General features: G+C 39.6%; 1 protein-coding gene across 3 annotated transcripts in view; it reads left to right on the forward strand.

The window, feature by feature from the left end:
- The window catches only part of Cph (BCL11 transcription factor chronophage), a 250,868-nt gene that overhangs the window by 68,163 nt on the left and 165,842 nt on the right, over window positions 1–16,863 (forward strand). For 2 of the 3 annotated variants that reach the window (XM_083114222.1, XM_083114224.1), the window contains exon 2: window positions 14,361–14,417. The exons of the other annotated variant lie outside the window; for it this stretch is intronic. In XM_083114222.1, the coding sequence (XP_082970348.1) occupies window positions 14,361–14,417 (57 nt within the window). The remainder of the gene's footprint in view (window positions 1–14,360; window positions 14,418–16,863) is intronic. 3 annotated transcript variants of the gene reach the window in all.

Genomic DNA, 16,863 nt, shown 5'->3' on the forward strand with positions numbered 1-16,863 from the left:
AACTCGACGTCCCTTTCGTGCTGTATGTATTATACATTGTAATAGCATAAGCTAGCCGAAAAGCTACACGAAAGACTTGCGTCTAAAGTATTATCTTCTATAAGATTCTCGGAAGCATTGATGCTAGGAAAAATGCTAAAGAAAATGATTTCTTCGAAAGCCGGCCAAATGCAAGAATAAGTGCGGGTTTCCTTGGTCATTGTCTTGTGCTGCTAAAGCAGAGGTTCCAGATTAGACCCTTGAATGAGGCATGGATGTTTATCATTGGGTTTCTTCCCATCTTTCAGTTCATCAGTTCATCTGCGTCGCATTTGCAAAACTACACTTGCACCAAACTTTTTACACCGTTGTAGTGTTCGGAACGCGACGCTGTAAAGCTTGAGACTGTCTCCCCACAACAAGCCACATTTTTTCTCCCCCGATGCTTCCCTAAAGATTTTGTTCTTTTTCCGGAAGAGGGACTCATCAGTCAGTGCAACCATAGCATTTCCATGCGAGGGGCTAATAATAGCGTCTTTTCCGGTGGTGGCACGAAACTCAGGGAAGGAAGGGCGGGGCCCGTCTGGCGTCGAAAATTCCCTTCCCTCCCGTCTCACGTTGTTTTCAAAGGAGAATCTCTGGGCCCCTGCAAGTTTGTATCTATAGCACTGGATTTTTTATCGACACGGTGTTGGTACAATGTTGAAGGATTTTTTAAAACTTATTTCAGACTAGAAGAAAAATCGTGATTACGGAATTAATTCTATATCAAGAACGACACGCTGAACACACCGTGAAACTAACTACAGTTGATTGATTCGGTTAATATTACTTCGCTTTTCTGCTACTTTTGGCAAATCACGAGAATGAGTGATGATATGATGAATTTGAGGAAGTGGCACAAAGAACATCCATGCCCAGACTGGGATTCGAATCCGCGATCTCTTGCGTTTGAGCCACTCCGCCACGGAGGTCGATCCAAGTACAGTCGAATAAATCATACGGGAAGAGTAAAATACGTTTGTATATTACAGCAAATTTCCATTTCAAGTTTCACTATTCAATAATATCTGCATTTATATCTCTAACAGTGTACAGCCGGGGAAAATATCCGTTGTTGAGGACTTAATACAAACCTTGCTGATATTCCTACAACTTAGTCGGATAGTTTGTTGCAGAATCTACTATAAGCCATGAAATAACAAGGTGTTAATGTGAAAATCGTATCTTGTTACACCACTGGCTCTCAAACAATTCCAAGTAGACATTTAACGCTCGTTTAGATGATGTTTTCAGCTTCTAGTCCAGTACCTTTTTTTTTAGTAGTCATCTCTCATTTTGTCATCTTTCATGTCCTTGACATTATTTTTCTTATGAATACTGAGCCAATGGGGAGGGTTATAACACTCCCCCCCTCTTGTGCACGCCACTGGTTGTTTACCATTTTAGTGGCAGATCTGTAGCACCGAAGATACTCTTAGATCGTAGCGTATATGAGTTCGTGATTGAATACCTCCAGAGGTTGAACAAAGCACCAAACGGGTGTTGGAAAAACCCTAGTTTCGATTTGACACCAGCACGGTGTGTTAACTTACACCAGTATAGTGTTTTGATACCCTATTCTTATCACTATTTTTACATCACACTGGCCACAGTGTTTTAAAGTCCTGAAGATCTTATATCTCAATCCATATTGGGAAGAAGATAAGAGATGATGCTTGGGTACATACATTAATTGGTACCCGAACTACACGCGCCAGATTGGCTTGTCTCAGAGAAACTATCCAAGAAGGAGATCCTTGCTACCACACACACTGAAGAATCGCATTAAACACTTCACAGAAGCACCTGCAGAAGCGACCTTCCTCGGATACCAATCTGGTAGTTCCAAACTAGCCAGCAACCGACCTCTGACCCCAATTTTTTTCGATCAAGAACCAGCTCGCTAGCCAATTCACGTACTCCTAAAGCATCTGCATGCCTCATTATATAATGCGTTTCCTATTCTCTTCATATCCAATTAAAACGCTTAGTTGGAGATTGTTTTCAAGGGAGTTTTTTGGCTGAAAAAAAAAAGGCGGTTCCATGACGGTCCTTGTTCGTTGGCCTGGACATCTGCCGGAGCGATTTTTCATGGCAACTGACACGTCAATGAAGAAATAATGTCGACCAATTCCAGTTTCGTTTCAAAATCATTACCAAATCGACAATTTATCGGCGTATCTGTAAGAGAATTTTAAAAACTGGTCTTTTCAACTGAACGTGTTTGAGAACAGTTTTCTGGACAGTTTCCGAATTTCGGGGTGTCTACCAGTCTGGAAATCCTGGAAATGCTGGAAAAGTCAGGGAATTTATTTTTCTGGAAAAGTCAGGGAAGTTTACTATTTTTCTGGAAAAATCAACATTTTTGTAGTAGCACGCTAAAAATACATTTTTGAACAAAGAAAAATAGGACAAGGCAAGGAATTATAAATTTATTGTGGGCAAACTATATTTCAGTTTGATGTACTGAGTATTACCAATGGTTACAGTAAAAAATTTGTAGCAAATACTCTATGAAAAGGGATCATGTTCTGAACTAAAAGAAATTTACTACACTAAGCAGCCTTTGAAATTTTCCATTTTTTTTATTGCAATTTTTGGTTGTCACTCACTCACTGTCTAGCCTTCTTAGACCCGAAGGTTCACGGCTGCAGCAACACAGGCCTTCCATCTGTCCCTATCTTGAGCAAGATCTATATACTCTTTTCCATCCCTACCGATTTCCCTTAGGTCCATCTCAACGTTGTCCCTCCATCTTCGTCTTGGCCTTCCTACAGGTCTCTTACCATCAGGTTTCCCAACAAGAATCCTGTAAACTCCTCTTTCCTCTCCCATTCGTGCCACATGGCCTGCCCACCTAAGTCTTCTTGATTTAATTATTCTAATAATATCTGGACATGAATACAAATTATGTAGTTCTAAATTATGTAACCTTCTCCACTCACCTGTCTCCTCATCCCTTTTAGGTCCAAATATTTTCCTAAGGATCTTATTTTCAAATACTCTCAATTTATGTTCCTCTTTCAATGTAAGGAACCAAGTTTCACATCCATATAATACTACAGGAAAAATTTCTGTTTTGTATATTTTAACTTTTAGTTTCTTAGATATTAAACGAGAAGACAAAAGTTTATGAAGAGAGAAGTAACATGCATTTCCTGAATTAAGCCTACTTTTTATTTCCTCTTTAATATAGCTAATTTTCATTTGTTAATATTACTCCTAAGTATTTGAATTTGGAAGCTGGTTCAAATGAGTTGTTTTTGGTAGATATTAGGATTAATACATTATTACTAAATTTTACTATAGTTTTGTATAGTATGTATTATTTATGCTATAATTGTTTTGATTTTTTATATATAAAAAGAATCTTTGTTAAACATTAGTCAATATGTGGCAAATATTTCGTATAAGCTCACCTCTGACTTATACCAGTCAGTCAGGTTCTGTTCAGTTTCTGTTCTCATTATTAATTTTAACATGTGAATATTCTAAAAACTTGGTTGAGTAAGTATAGTGACCATCTCATACACATATTTAAATACAAGAATTGACCTAATGACTTGGTCTGGAAAACCTGGAAAAGGGAATTTTGTTTTTATGAAATGGTAGACACCCTGAATTTATTGAATCATGATCAACTAAATAAGTTGGTGCTGTGTTTTTTTTTTGTATGTTTCATGGGTACTAATAGTCTTAACCCGTAATGTAATGAGTACTTTTGGTATTCTTAGAGTTAAAGTAGTTGAAATATATGTGTTTGTATATACAACACTCAAGTGCACTCGGGAATATATGGATGTATACGTCTTCTACGAACATCATCCAATGCTTCATCAATTTACAGATCCATAACTAACACCTTTTCTGACAGGCTCCATTTCCGGTATTCGTCTTACGAAACAAAAGTTTGTAGAACCGGTGATCAACACTGTTAGGTTCAGTACCGAACGCCTTCTTCAAGAAAAAAAAGGAGCTTTTGAAAAAAAGTGGAAAGCATTTCCTTTGATTAGAAATAATGTCACTTCCCTCTTTTCCCATGCCTTTCTGATTTTTTCACCCTCTTTTCCGAAGCACAGTTTATTTTCCTCTCGGGCCAGGCAGCCTTATCATTTGATGAGGAAAAAGCGTGATGTCCTTGGCTCCGGCGAGGTTTTCAAGCTAACTGGACTCGTTTGTCACCCAAGAATGCACACTTGCCTCACAGTCCACACACACCGTGGCTGCCGCTGGATTCGCATGGGACGTAACAATGTGAACCAGCGGAGGTGGTTTTCCCACAATTAGGCGGGCTCACTTCATTTTCTGTTCTTTTCGTTTTCTTCATCCCCCCCCCCCCTTTTTGCAAGGCTGACTTTGGAATGCCTTCACAAAGGTTGGGTCTTATTTGATCTACTTTGTATTGTGAAGTGAGGTGTGCAGTGCACTCTGTCCGTGTGACTGCCGTCCAGGAGTCCCATGTTCGAATCCCGGCCTGGGTATGAATGTTCTTTCTGAGTGCCCCTTCATCAGTTCCATCACTCATCTTCGCGATTAGGCAATAAGGGAAGAAAAGCGAAGTAAAATAAACAAAATCAATCAGTCTTGTATGACAATATCTCTTTATGTTTTGGCTATTTTGGCCCGCGAAGAATGACCGAAGCGTGATGCTGATCACATCACCTTTTCCATTATTGAGAATACTTGCACACTTTCTGTATGCCTGCCTTCATGTTGTTGTGTCAACTTATATACAGAATAGAATATAATTTTATTTCTACTTTAAGCGTTTTCAACTTGATTGATTAGTTTTATTTCACATCGCTTCTCTGCCAAAGAGAGACTCTCTCTCTCTTTCTCTCCCTCTCTCTCTTTCTATCTTCTTGTTCTCTTTCTCTCTCCTTCTTTCTTTCTCTCTCTCTCTTTCTCTTTTCCTCTCACTCCCTCTCACTCTCTCTCTTCCTCTCTATCTCTCTCTGCTTTATCTTTTCTTATCTTTCTCTTTCTTTCTCTCTCTTCTCTCTGTCTTTCTCTCTCTTCTTCTTCTCTCTCTCTTCCTCTCTTTCTCTCTCTGCTTTCTCTTTTATCTTTCTCTTTCTTTCTCTCTCTTCCTCTGTTCCTCTATCTCTCTTCCTCTTTTTTATCTCTCTCTTCCTCCTTCTCTCTCATCTTTTAGGATGAGTGATGATATGATGAAATTGATGTAGGATCACTCACAAAGAACACCAATGCCAGGCCTGGATTCCAATCCCGGCATCCTGGCATCATAGCGCGCTGTGCTACAACTGTATATACCTTACAGTAATAGTGCATTTAGTGTAACCGGGACTGGACCTCCTGCAATGTTCCTTCACTGGCTTTCGAACCCGGAACCCCTTGATACAAGGGGACAACGGTATCACTAAACCATTGTGAAGGCTCCAATGTGCCTCTTTGCACGGTTTAATACACAGGAAATAACTCTACTTCTGCTCGTTCTAAAACTTCATCAGGAAAAATAACCACATTTTTTTCACACATCTAACATCTACCATCTTAGCAAACGAAGCGTATAGACATAAAGGCATAACAAATTTAATGCCAAGACATTGACAGTGTGAAATCATCAAAATTAATGACATGTACAGATTCCCCTTTTTTATTGGAAGGTAAAAAATATTCCCACGATGTTGGTAAAAGTAGGTGAGCGAATCTTTCACTCCTCGCATGAAAAATATGGGATTAGATTTCAGAAAGGCATGAACTTTTTCCTGTGGAACCTCTTGCCCCAAATCAGCTATGTAACAGCCTTACTATAACACTCTTCAAAATATATTTTAGATTTTTGCATCGTCCTTCGTCTCAGGTAAAATTATTGTTTTTTTACCACAAAAGTCTAGAAGATTTTATCGAAACCATTACCATACCCAAGAGTTGCTCTGACTAAAGTCTGTAAGACTTTATTCGATCCATTCAATAAGTATAAGACTAAGTGCCCTACTGTTGTTCTGAACAAAGCTTTTAAGACTTTATCTAAACCATTAAGTAAGCAATACATGCTCGGCAGTTGCACTGAATAAAATACGTAAGACTTTATCTAAGCCATTAAGTAATACATGCTCCGCAGTTGCACTGAATAAAATACGTAAGACTTTATCTAAGTCATTAAGCAATACATGCTCGACACTTGCCGTGAAGAAAGTCTGTGAGACAACTCACGTAGATATCGAAAACATTAATTTGACAGGCACCTTTTATGCAAGAAGAGAATCGGAGAGCCTTGTCGTGTCAATTTTAAGCGAACCGAGGCATTACTGTCATAAATATGTTAATTGACCAGCATCTGTGATGTAAATCTAGGTGCCCTGAAGATGCACATACATGCTAATCTCGAACCATCTTCGCGTACATAGGAAATGCCAGGTTGTTGGTCATTCATTTGGAGCTCATTATTCATATCCTCCTCCCTGGAAAACTTACCGTATAGGAGATACACTCATGAATGAAAGAAAAAGAAAAGAAAAAAACACTGTTGTTTTAGAATGGGCTTATGCGAGCGACATTCTTGCAGTTTATTGCGCTGGGACCGCATGGATGTTACCAGATCTTGGGAAAGTTGTCCGTGTAAACAGGTGATTATGAGGAGGAAGACGGTGTGTCGGACGGGAACTTACTTAATTAGAAGCCATCTCCCAGATCAAATCGTGTGACTTGCGGAGGTGGGAAGTGGGGAGGGAAGGGGGGATCCTTGCCTGTCATGTCAGTCACCTCCCGTCTTTCCATGCAGGCCGTTCCGGTCTGATGGCCAGAAATTGTGACACCTCGAACGCCTTGAGCCAGAAGGACACAACCATTGTTTGTTTTTCTCGACCTGTGTTCGATTAACGAGTTGCATTGTTGCGCCGAGTTTCTGCCAATTTGGTGATGCGCGATTGAAGTGTTCTGGACGCCGATCTGCCATGTTTGTGTTTGTTGTTGAAATCCTATTTTCTTTCCAAAAAGATGTGGCTGGTGTCAGTCTTGTGGTCGTCTCTATTCCTAGCCACCCTGTATATTCAGTGCCCTCGAGCAAATGATTTGATGTTACTCAATTAACTCTTAAGAAACATTTCTCTCTTCAACTATACTGATGGGACTCTTTGAATCCGAAGACAAACTCTTCAAATTCAAAATTATCCGACTTTGATTGATTAGGATTGGAATTTAGGATTCCTCAGGTAAATCCTGTATCTAAGACTTCTTTTCCGAACGATGAATCTGTGATTGGTTACCATTTGTTAACCGAATGCTAACTCTTGGGTTTGTTAACCGAATGCTAACTCTTGGGTGTGTTAACCGAATGCTAACTCTTGGGTGTGTTAAACGAATGCTAACTCTTGGGTTTGTTAACCCAATGCTAACTCTCAGGTAAACCGAATACTAACTCTGGGTTTTGCTAACCGAATGCTAACTCTAGGATTTGTAAACCGAATGCCAACTCTAGTATTATTTAACCGAATTCTAACTACGGAGTTTGTTAACGGAATGCTAATTCTTGGGTTTGTTAACCGAATGTTACCTCTTGGATTTGCTAACCGAATGCTAACTCTAGGATGTGTTATTTGAATGCTAGCTCTAGGATTTGTTAAACGAATGACAACTCTAGCATTTGTTAACCGAATGCTAACTATGAGGTTTGTTAACCGAATACTTACTCTTTGGTTTGTTAACCGAATGCCAAATCTAGGGTTTGCTAACAGAGTGTCAACTCTAAGGGTTTGTTACTCAAATACGGAATCTTGGTTTTGTTGTTGTTTCGTGGATTCTGATACACCCATTCATCTCGAGCATTTTCTTATGATTCTCCTGTAATAAAATTTCCCTTCTGTCTCTTACACAGTAAGGACTTGAAGAGCTAACGACAATTTATTCTAGCTTACATCACTACAATCACAATTAATGGATTTTGGGTCATCTTTAGACTAACGGATCAACGCTGACAAAAGCGAGAAAGAGGTCGATTTTTTCTCCAAACCTCTTCCTCATTCGAGATATATTTGTCGTAAAGTCTTGTGCACCAATGCGCCTTGGACATTGCAAAAAGAAGATCAATACATTCTGCAGTTGCACAACGAACCCGCAGCTGTTACAGAAACGGTATTCAGGAACGTTTTCCAAACATGACAGGCGTTCAAAGTGGTTGCATCAAAAGAACAGGGGTGAAGGGGAGGGGGGCATGCAGATAGGTACCGCAAGGATGAGAGAGAGAGAGAAATGGCGTGAGATGAACGGAGTTATCCAAACTATATGATCCTACCGCTTTCTCTCTGCACACACACTCAGCAATCTTCCATCGAACAAAGGACTGTACGACAGAGAGGCATGGTGCATGACCCCTTTGTGTAAGCTTCACGTCCAAGAGTCAATGGATGGCGATTTCATGGAGGCATATGTCTGCTCGCTTAAAGGTTCGGCGGTGCCTTTATGATCCTATGGGGCTTCCTGGAATCACTAGAGGTGCACAGGACGTTGGGTGACCAAAAAGAAAGCAAAAGGGGAGAATACTGCAAAAGAAAAAAGACCCATGTTGAAGCCCTTTTTGTCCACGACGGAGGGAAAAAAAATAAAAACCCTTGCACAATGTCGAATGGAATTTGCCAAAGGCAAACAATGTTTATGCGGTACGAATCCTTACGTTATTTCAGCTTTGATTAACATTGTTTGTTGATTGAAGTGTGATAATTTGCTGTGTACACGCTCTCGTACGTGTTTTTTGTTAAGATGTCGCGTTTCCGATGACAAAGCAAGACAGTTAAACCCTTTGTCACATCCCATAATAGTGGCTCAAATTTTATGATATGACAAGGAAACTGTTAGAAATGACACTGTTTGATGCTCTGGGGAGCCTGCCTACTTGTCGTTAACATAATCCTTGAAATTAAGACCATTCCTTTTTAATAAAAGTAAACATTTGCCTTGGGTAGAAATATAGAAATCAGACCTTTGCAAGTATGCTCAAAATAACAATAAATAAATAAAACTTGGAACAAAGGGCGTTTCAATACCACTATCTTCTCGTAATCAAACAATCTGTGTTCGTTCCATTGCCGCTAAAGTGGTTCGGATTCGATTCTAAACTGTGTATTCCCTCATTATCAACTGTGCCAGAAAATGTCTAGGAAACAATATTTGTGCAAACCACATTTGATAGGAAATTGCTCGAATCCTTTTTAATCTTTCTTATCCTCTCATAGGCGTAACTTGCATTGCGGGGGGACTTGCCCTCCCTCCAAAATTTTCAGGTTTATTACTCATGTTAACCTCCTTGGATCTCAGAAACAAAGCAGTAAGGAATAATATTTGTAATTTCGCAAAAGTAAATAATTATTAAATAATCGTGCCACCGTCAAAGTCAAGCCCCTTCCTCCCCCCAATTAGGCAACAAGTTACGCCCAGATCTCCTCTGTAACATTTTCCACATGCTTAGTTCCATATTAAAATGTATTCCTCCATAAACTATATATGAAATGCGCTGTGGAATAGTTGGTTTGTTGTAGATTGGATGTCCACCATCGGCAAAAAGAAATTTGTTCTCCTGAAGACAAAAGAAGAGCAGCTAAGTATAGTTAGAAGCGCTAGACAATGGATAATGTCCAATTAACTTTTCATGCTATTCCCTCTTAGCCTATAGGTTTGTCTAGTACGACTTTGGAGAAAATTGTATCAGCTCCCTAAGATTCACAGAGAGGGGTAAAAACGTACAAGGCGACAGGTTTGTTTCTTTGCTTTAACAAATATCATTCCGACCTTCCATTGACAGCAAACACACACAGTAAAAAGTAGATCCTGAATGTTACTCTTGTCTCCTCCTGGTACGCAAGTTGACTTCTAATCAGGCGAATGTGGGTTTCGGATGCGTTGTAAAAGTGTACACACATGGAATGAATGGTGCGCCGTGATCAGAATGTTAAGTCTATTGCCGCTGCCAATAAGTGAAGTCGCTGCTGGACCTAATAACTCCGGTGGATCTACTTTTTTTGGTCGTCTTGGACATAAGTTAATTGCCGTTTTTGTCCGCCATACCTGATTTCACCTCATGATCTTGTTCTACCATGAAATTGTCTCGGATCTTCTGGGTAAAGCTCTCTGGTTCACACAAAGGGGTTACAAGGGGGAGAAGGGGGGACAGAAGCGTGCAAGAACTGGTCTTCACTTCCTGAGGAACTTGCACTGTTCCTCCAAGTCTTTTGTTGAAGGACAAGACCAGGAGGAGGAGGGCATGATACCGCTGGAACCAGTTGGACACCGACAGCAAAGAAGGAGTTGACAGATCTTGCTTCAACGTCTCAGCAACCCCCCTCCTGGGCATTTTGTGACAGCTGCCAGGTTGACTTCACGCCACGCCTCGATTGGTGTTTGTCCCTTTCCACCAATCAAGACCGTACTTACTCATTGGAGGAGAACCATGTTTGTCCTGCGTGGAGAAGGCGGTGTCTGCAGAAAGAGGAAGTCAAGCAGTTTGACCATGGAAGGGAGTTCTTTTTGCTAAGACGCGGGGGGTCGCTGTAACTGACATTGCGTCACTACGCTGGGACCAATGAACCATGGCTTCAGGACCTTTCTTTTTTTATTAATCTGTTTCCTGTGCTGCTGGTGTTTTGCCCCCAAGTCGCAGAACAACATGTCTTTGTCCCAATTACCAAGAGGGCGAAAAAAGATAAACTTTATGGAGTCAGTAGATGCTGTTGTCGATCTTTCCTATTCGGCTTGATTCAGAAATGTGACTTTGGGGCATTTTTGTTTAGCAAATGTGTCGAAAACCGAATCATTGTTTATACGTCTACAGAACTCCGTTTCAAATATCCCCCAAGCTCAGATGTGTCAAACTCGAAATTCGAATAACATCTGTATTGGAACTCACTACTCGAGTTTGGTGAGGGGAGGGGGCATTACAGAGGGTCTGGCTTGAGTGTCTTTGGCGCAGTTCCAGTTGTTGATAGTATAATTGCAACGACAATAACATAAATGTTTCTGTAGTGTTAAAGTGATTCCATTTATATTTATTTTTTCCTAGTGCTCATTTTTCAATGTTTCTGTCGAGTAACTGCATTTGTACTTCCTTCTGGCCGGTTATTATTATTATTATTATACAATGGTATTGAAAGTGTGATCTGGAGACTTCAGACTTGATAGATAAGATAGGTAAATAGATCACTTATCCTACATACAAATTGGGTTTGGTGTGGTATTGAAGGGCTCGTATGTAAAACATGGTAAGTGACATTTTCGTCATTTCTGAGTTCATTAAGAAAAAAGGTTATTAGAAGCCATACTCTAGATAAATTGTTTTCGTGTTGTGTTTACCAATTTCAGAAGACTTCACTGAGTCCAGTCCAAATTGTATGATATGGCAATTTCACTCGAAATTTGAAGGATGGCATATTTTACTTTGTAACTCAAAATTTACCAAAATGTCACCATGTTTTACACCCGAAAATTACCAAAATGTCACCATGTTTTACACCCGACCCCTTCATATTCTTCTTCCTAATAGTTTCGTAGATTTCTTAATAATGTCCCAAGACAATTGCCTCGACAGTAACTCGCACACTCTGAATGCTGTAGATGGAAATCTAAGCTGATGTAATTTTTAAGAATTGGATTTTTTTTTCCCTCAAACGAGACATTTTTTCGAAAAGATAGAGGAGGCGATACACCAGCCGAAATTGTGCTCAAAATGGACGCTACTAAATCTATATAGAAGAAGAGCGTTTGCTATCTATTGTAGCGACTTCCGATGTCCTTGAAGACCAAAAGCATAAACTCTGCAACTGGAAATGTGGTCTTATTATTTTGCAGATCTTGATTGGCCCTGGCAGTTTGTTAGTGGGCAATCGGGTTCCCAGCGTATCGGAGCAGGTGTCATGGCGGACATAATTTGGTTTACGGTTGACGTTCGCCGTAATTGTAGACTGATCAAAGTGCTTCCTTCTTTTGTTCTTTTTAAAACAATTTAAATCTGGTATGTGCACCTATAAATTTCAGGATAGTAGTTTTCACTGATGAGTGCGCGTAGGACTGCAAATCGTACATATTGACGTGCATCCTTATATGCTCGTAGAGATATCTTTTTTTATTATTGTTTTCCCACACGCACTCAATTTTCTTAGGTCGTGGAACCTAGAGAACATTTTTCAAGTAAGTTGAACATATTTATGACGGCGAGTACAAGGTTACACCCCCAACTACAGAAGAATACAATCACCACATATAAGATGTGGGTTACTTGGTTTAGAGATGATATTTACATGTCGTTGTATGGGGATCTTTTCAATATTCTCGCTTCCATATGTAGAGATGACACTAGTTTCAAGTCCGCATTATGCACAGATACACTATTCGCGGCTGGATCTAAAGTTTGAAGTGTATCCAATTTGTAACTTTCATATTTTGCGTCGTTTTTCTGCTACTTTGTAAAATCGCGACGCTGATGATGAGTGATGATTAGTTGAAAGAACCTTCTGGGGCGAGTCGAACACTCAACCACCTCTACAATCAAGGCGAAGTGGTTCAGAGTAGAATCTAACGTTGTGGTTCTTGATTACAAGGTGATGATGGGAGTTACTCTGAAGATAGCTTTTGTTATATCCCCTTTGTCGGTTGGGTGACGGACTCACGATCTCACCACCCACGGTCGTAGGTTCGAGTCCTGGAGTGGGCCTGGGAATTCATTTGCGAGTGTCCTTTTGTCAATCATCATCGCATCCTCATCGTCGCGATTAGCCCAAAGTGACAGAAAATTGGCATAAAATAAGACATGAACCGTAGACTATACAAATCTAGTTTTCCAGATTAGCTGTTGGACTTGAAGCTGATGTCTTCCTGAAATCATTTTTGAACGTAGAATGCTGATTAAATGCGCAGAAATGTGTTCTAGAAAACAAAAGATGGTAATTTATTTTTCAAATTTGTCTAGTTTAGTTTGTCTTATTGTTAGACTAAACGCTGAAAGGAATTAACATTGTAAGTCAAACTATTAACGAGAATAGCTATGGTGGCTGTTTTTATAACTTTTAGTTCCAGAGTAGTTCCTATGTTCAAGAGTGACAGCTGCTGAACATGAACACATTATGGTCAGATGTTGTTGATGCATTTATAAATTATGTACCTTGAGTGCTAAAATTGTGGGTGGTAATAAAATTTTCACAATGCAACAAATTTCCAATTGAAAGCATACAACAGTCCGAAATCTCTCACCGAGAAGGTATTGCTTGGTATTACTTCCTTGCCTTAGCAAGTGTGCTTTTGCGAAGATACATCTTTGTTGTACATAGTTTTTAAGTGATTTATATTCGTGTTTGGTCATGAAGCCTTTAGAGGCCTATGAGAAAAATGTTTGGAGATTACTCATTTGGATACCGTGAGTGGTGAAATGCCTTTGCCAATGCAAACACTGTTTGCAGAAGCTTCGTAGCTAAAAAAAAAAAATTCACACACATTCGGGTTGTTCTACTCTCTGTACTTCTGTATGTGGAATGTGAGGTTGGTGAGGCTTGAGTTTGCAGAGGTGCAAGAAGCATCGGCAAGTGCCTCCGTTCGTTGTTTGAAAACTGCTTTTGTTTTTCTTTATCTGTTTATTTAATTGTTTGACCTTTTTCCTACGTTCGTTAATTACGATAAAATATGTTAGAACAAACATTCATCCCTTTCCGGGAATTCTAAGCACGTAACCTAACCAATAATCCATGGAGGTGTTTTATATATAGGTATATATATATATATATATATATATATATATATATATATATATATATATATATATATATAAAGCCAGAGATTCAAGGATCGAATCCTCGATATATGTACATATATACAATTCAGGATATCAACATTTACAATTTGTATTTTCCTTCATACGGTGTGTCGAGATAATAGCTATACCCATTTTCACAAAGTACGTTGATATATGCCATCAGAAACGCCATACGCCGGCCCCCGTTGTGGAGTGGTTAGCACATCGCTCTACTACACCAGGGGTGTCGGGTTCAAATCTCGGCCTGGGCATGGATGTTTGTGAGTGTCCACCAATTTCATGACATCACTCATCCCCATATTCGCAAATTAGTCAAAGGTGACACAAGAAGCGAAGTAAAATAAAGCAATTCAATCAATCAATCAATCAGAAACGCCTTACTTTATTTCCCGTGAATCTCTACTTTATCGAAAATCTACTGTCTATGTGACCTGCATTAACTTATAAAACTGCTTATGATGCTTCACTTACTTTTTGTGTGTATTACTCTTGAAATATTTGAAAACTTAAAACATTTTTTTAAATGTAATAATGTAACATGATGATTTTTCCTTTTTCATATTCTCATTATTTCATTTTCTTCTTACAGGTGAGTCCTCATTTCTTCAGAGGAGATTCAGGGTGGACAACATGTTTCTTATGCAAGGTACAGTAAACATTAGAACTAGTTCAAATATTTGCGTAGAATTCCTTTTTTTTATTTTGCAGGGCGATAGTTCTGCTTTGAATCCTTTGGTTCATTCCATACTCCCAGTGTCCGCACAATGTTCGGGTGCATATGGACAATATTTGAATTGTATACTGGGAACAGTGTGGAGGTTGTAAGGATTTCTGTTTGGTATTCTTTCCAGTCATACAGATGTTCTCTATTATTTAAAATCATCGACTGTTGGATTGGTCAGCACTGTTCTGACATTAGGAGTTAACAACGGGTCATAATGTGAGACTCAGTACATTATTTAACGTTTTTTTAAAGAGACAAACATGTCGTCAGTAAGAGGTACGTCACCAAACTCGGGAAAGGGCCTTAGTGGCTGTATGACTTTTGGAAGCATTGCAGCTGCAGTGTGTTATCATTACTTCAGAAATGATTTCGCGAGCATACACAGTATCTGATGTGTCAAGATTGAGTATCAGAAATAATTTCACTTTGTTGAGTTTCCGAATTTCAGAGGAACAAGAAAAATATTCAATGATACAGTCATGCCGGTTGAGCAACCATTATGGATGTTTTCATTACGGTCTGCGTCGAAAGCTTCAGTTAAGTCGCGTCAAACACGACAAAATGACTCGCAAACTTGCACTGCGCTTTCATTCTCCTAAAAAAAGGTTAATAACGTATCAAAACAAGTAATTCATTATTTCCAACCGCTTTTTCCATGTTAGGGCATTAACTGTTGTACGATGACCAAAAACCACGTGCTGATGTACACACTTGACTTTCTGGCTCGGTTAAGGCAAGTTTTTATCTTTCTTCCACGCAGATCACGTTTCCTCGTTCAGGTGATAATTATTTTCCTAATTGCTGACAATGAGTAAGAAAATTGTTGCTCGAGCCTTACTGGACAGTACGCGGACTGGCTGTACCTCTTTTTACGCCGCTTGTCCGCTACTTTTCATCAATGACCGCCTCGTCTCCAATGGTAATAAGGCGTTCATTCCGCTGGAATGATCGTCACGTTTTCGTCGGATCAACTCCTCAATGGACTTTTAAGGAGGAGACGGGAGATTTTCCCGCTTTCAAGTTTTTTCCTCACTGAAACGTTGAGCTAATTTGTTTTGCAACGGCGAGATACATTCTTGAAGACATATAATTTCAGGATCAACAACAGCGAGGAACGACTGGTTTGCTCTTTTTCAAGGTAGCAAAACTCTGTATTTGCCGGAAAGAAAAGCTTGTCAGCTCCGGTTTTCGGAAACACTTGAGCATAATGTGATTAGGTTTTCTTTGCCGGACGAAGAGTAAAAAGCATAGAACCCAAAGCAAGAATGGCAAGGCGTAAGTTTTATTGCAACAGTGGAGGACCATGCAGTTTATGTTGTTAGCGCTGCAGATCCAGAGAGGCCGAATGATGATATCTCTCCCGCCCATTAACCCGTTTTTGCACCAGAAGCCGCCTTCCAACTCCGATGGCATTATTCAATTGATCTCCGAGAAGACGACGCTCGGTCCGCGCTGGCTTCAGGACGATTACAACATCCAAAAACCTTCCCCAATTTGTCCTCTCGAGAAAGCAATAAAAGTGGTGCGTATTTTGCGCTTTTCTTCCTCGGCGATTTCAAATTGGAACAACTTCAGGTAGGCCCTTTGCCGTTCCCGAAAGCAGGTTCTTCCAGCTATTTGGACCGACAGCTGTGAAGCAATCCGTGACCGGTCCAACCATTCTCTTTTTCGTCATTTTTTTCTTAATTCTTCTTTCGCCGACATGAACCGGGAGAGGAAATTAGGAAGAAAAAGAAAGAAACGTCATCCATTGCTTGTTAGGGAAAAGTCAAGCTCCTATAAAGTCTAATACCTAATTAATTTTATGTCCATTCTGCCAAACCGTTTCCCATTATTTTCAGTATGTGTTTTTTCCCCTGCTTTACCTAAAGAAGACAACACGCTGGTGTGTATAATCAAAGGAATAAGTGCCAGCGTGATTGGCTGAAAGTGAAAAACTTTTCAAAGGTAACATGTTTATTAAATTCAGCTCGCAGTTCGTGATCATTTAATTCAATTTTTTGCAGTCGCAACATGAGAATATCAACGTATATGAGTTAATCCTTTTCCAGTTATTGAATTTAATCGAAACGGCAAGACAGCGTGTGGCGCTGGAAGCCAAAACATTATATACACACACTGGGTTATGTGGAAGGAATTTTCGGCCTATAGTATGCAAATCTTATAAAATTGCTGTGTTCGCGTCTTGATTATTATGGAGGGCAAGGGTGTATAATGATGCTGACACACCCATTTAAATTTTATTAGCAAACAAGTAATTTGCACAGAACAGGAACACAAGTACCTATTGTAACATGCTCTAAAATGCATAAATTCATGTATTCCTTCTATCATGCTACTGAAAGTCTTTCCATGTTATTGTTTTTGT

This window comes from Lepisma saccharinum, chromosome 28 (assembly GCF_977018435.1).
Source record: "Lepisma saccharinum chromosome 28, izLepSacc3.1, whole genome shotgun sequence".
Classification (NCBI taxonomy): Eukaryota; Metazoa; Arthropoda; class Insecta; order Zygentoma; family Lepismatidae; genus Lepisma; species Lepisma saccharinum.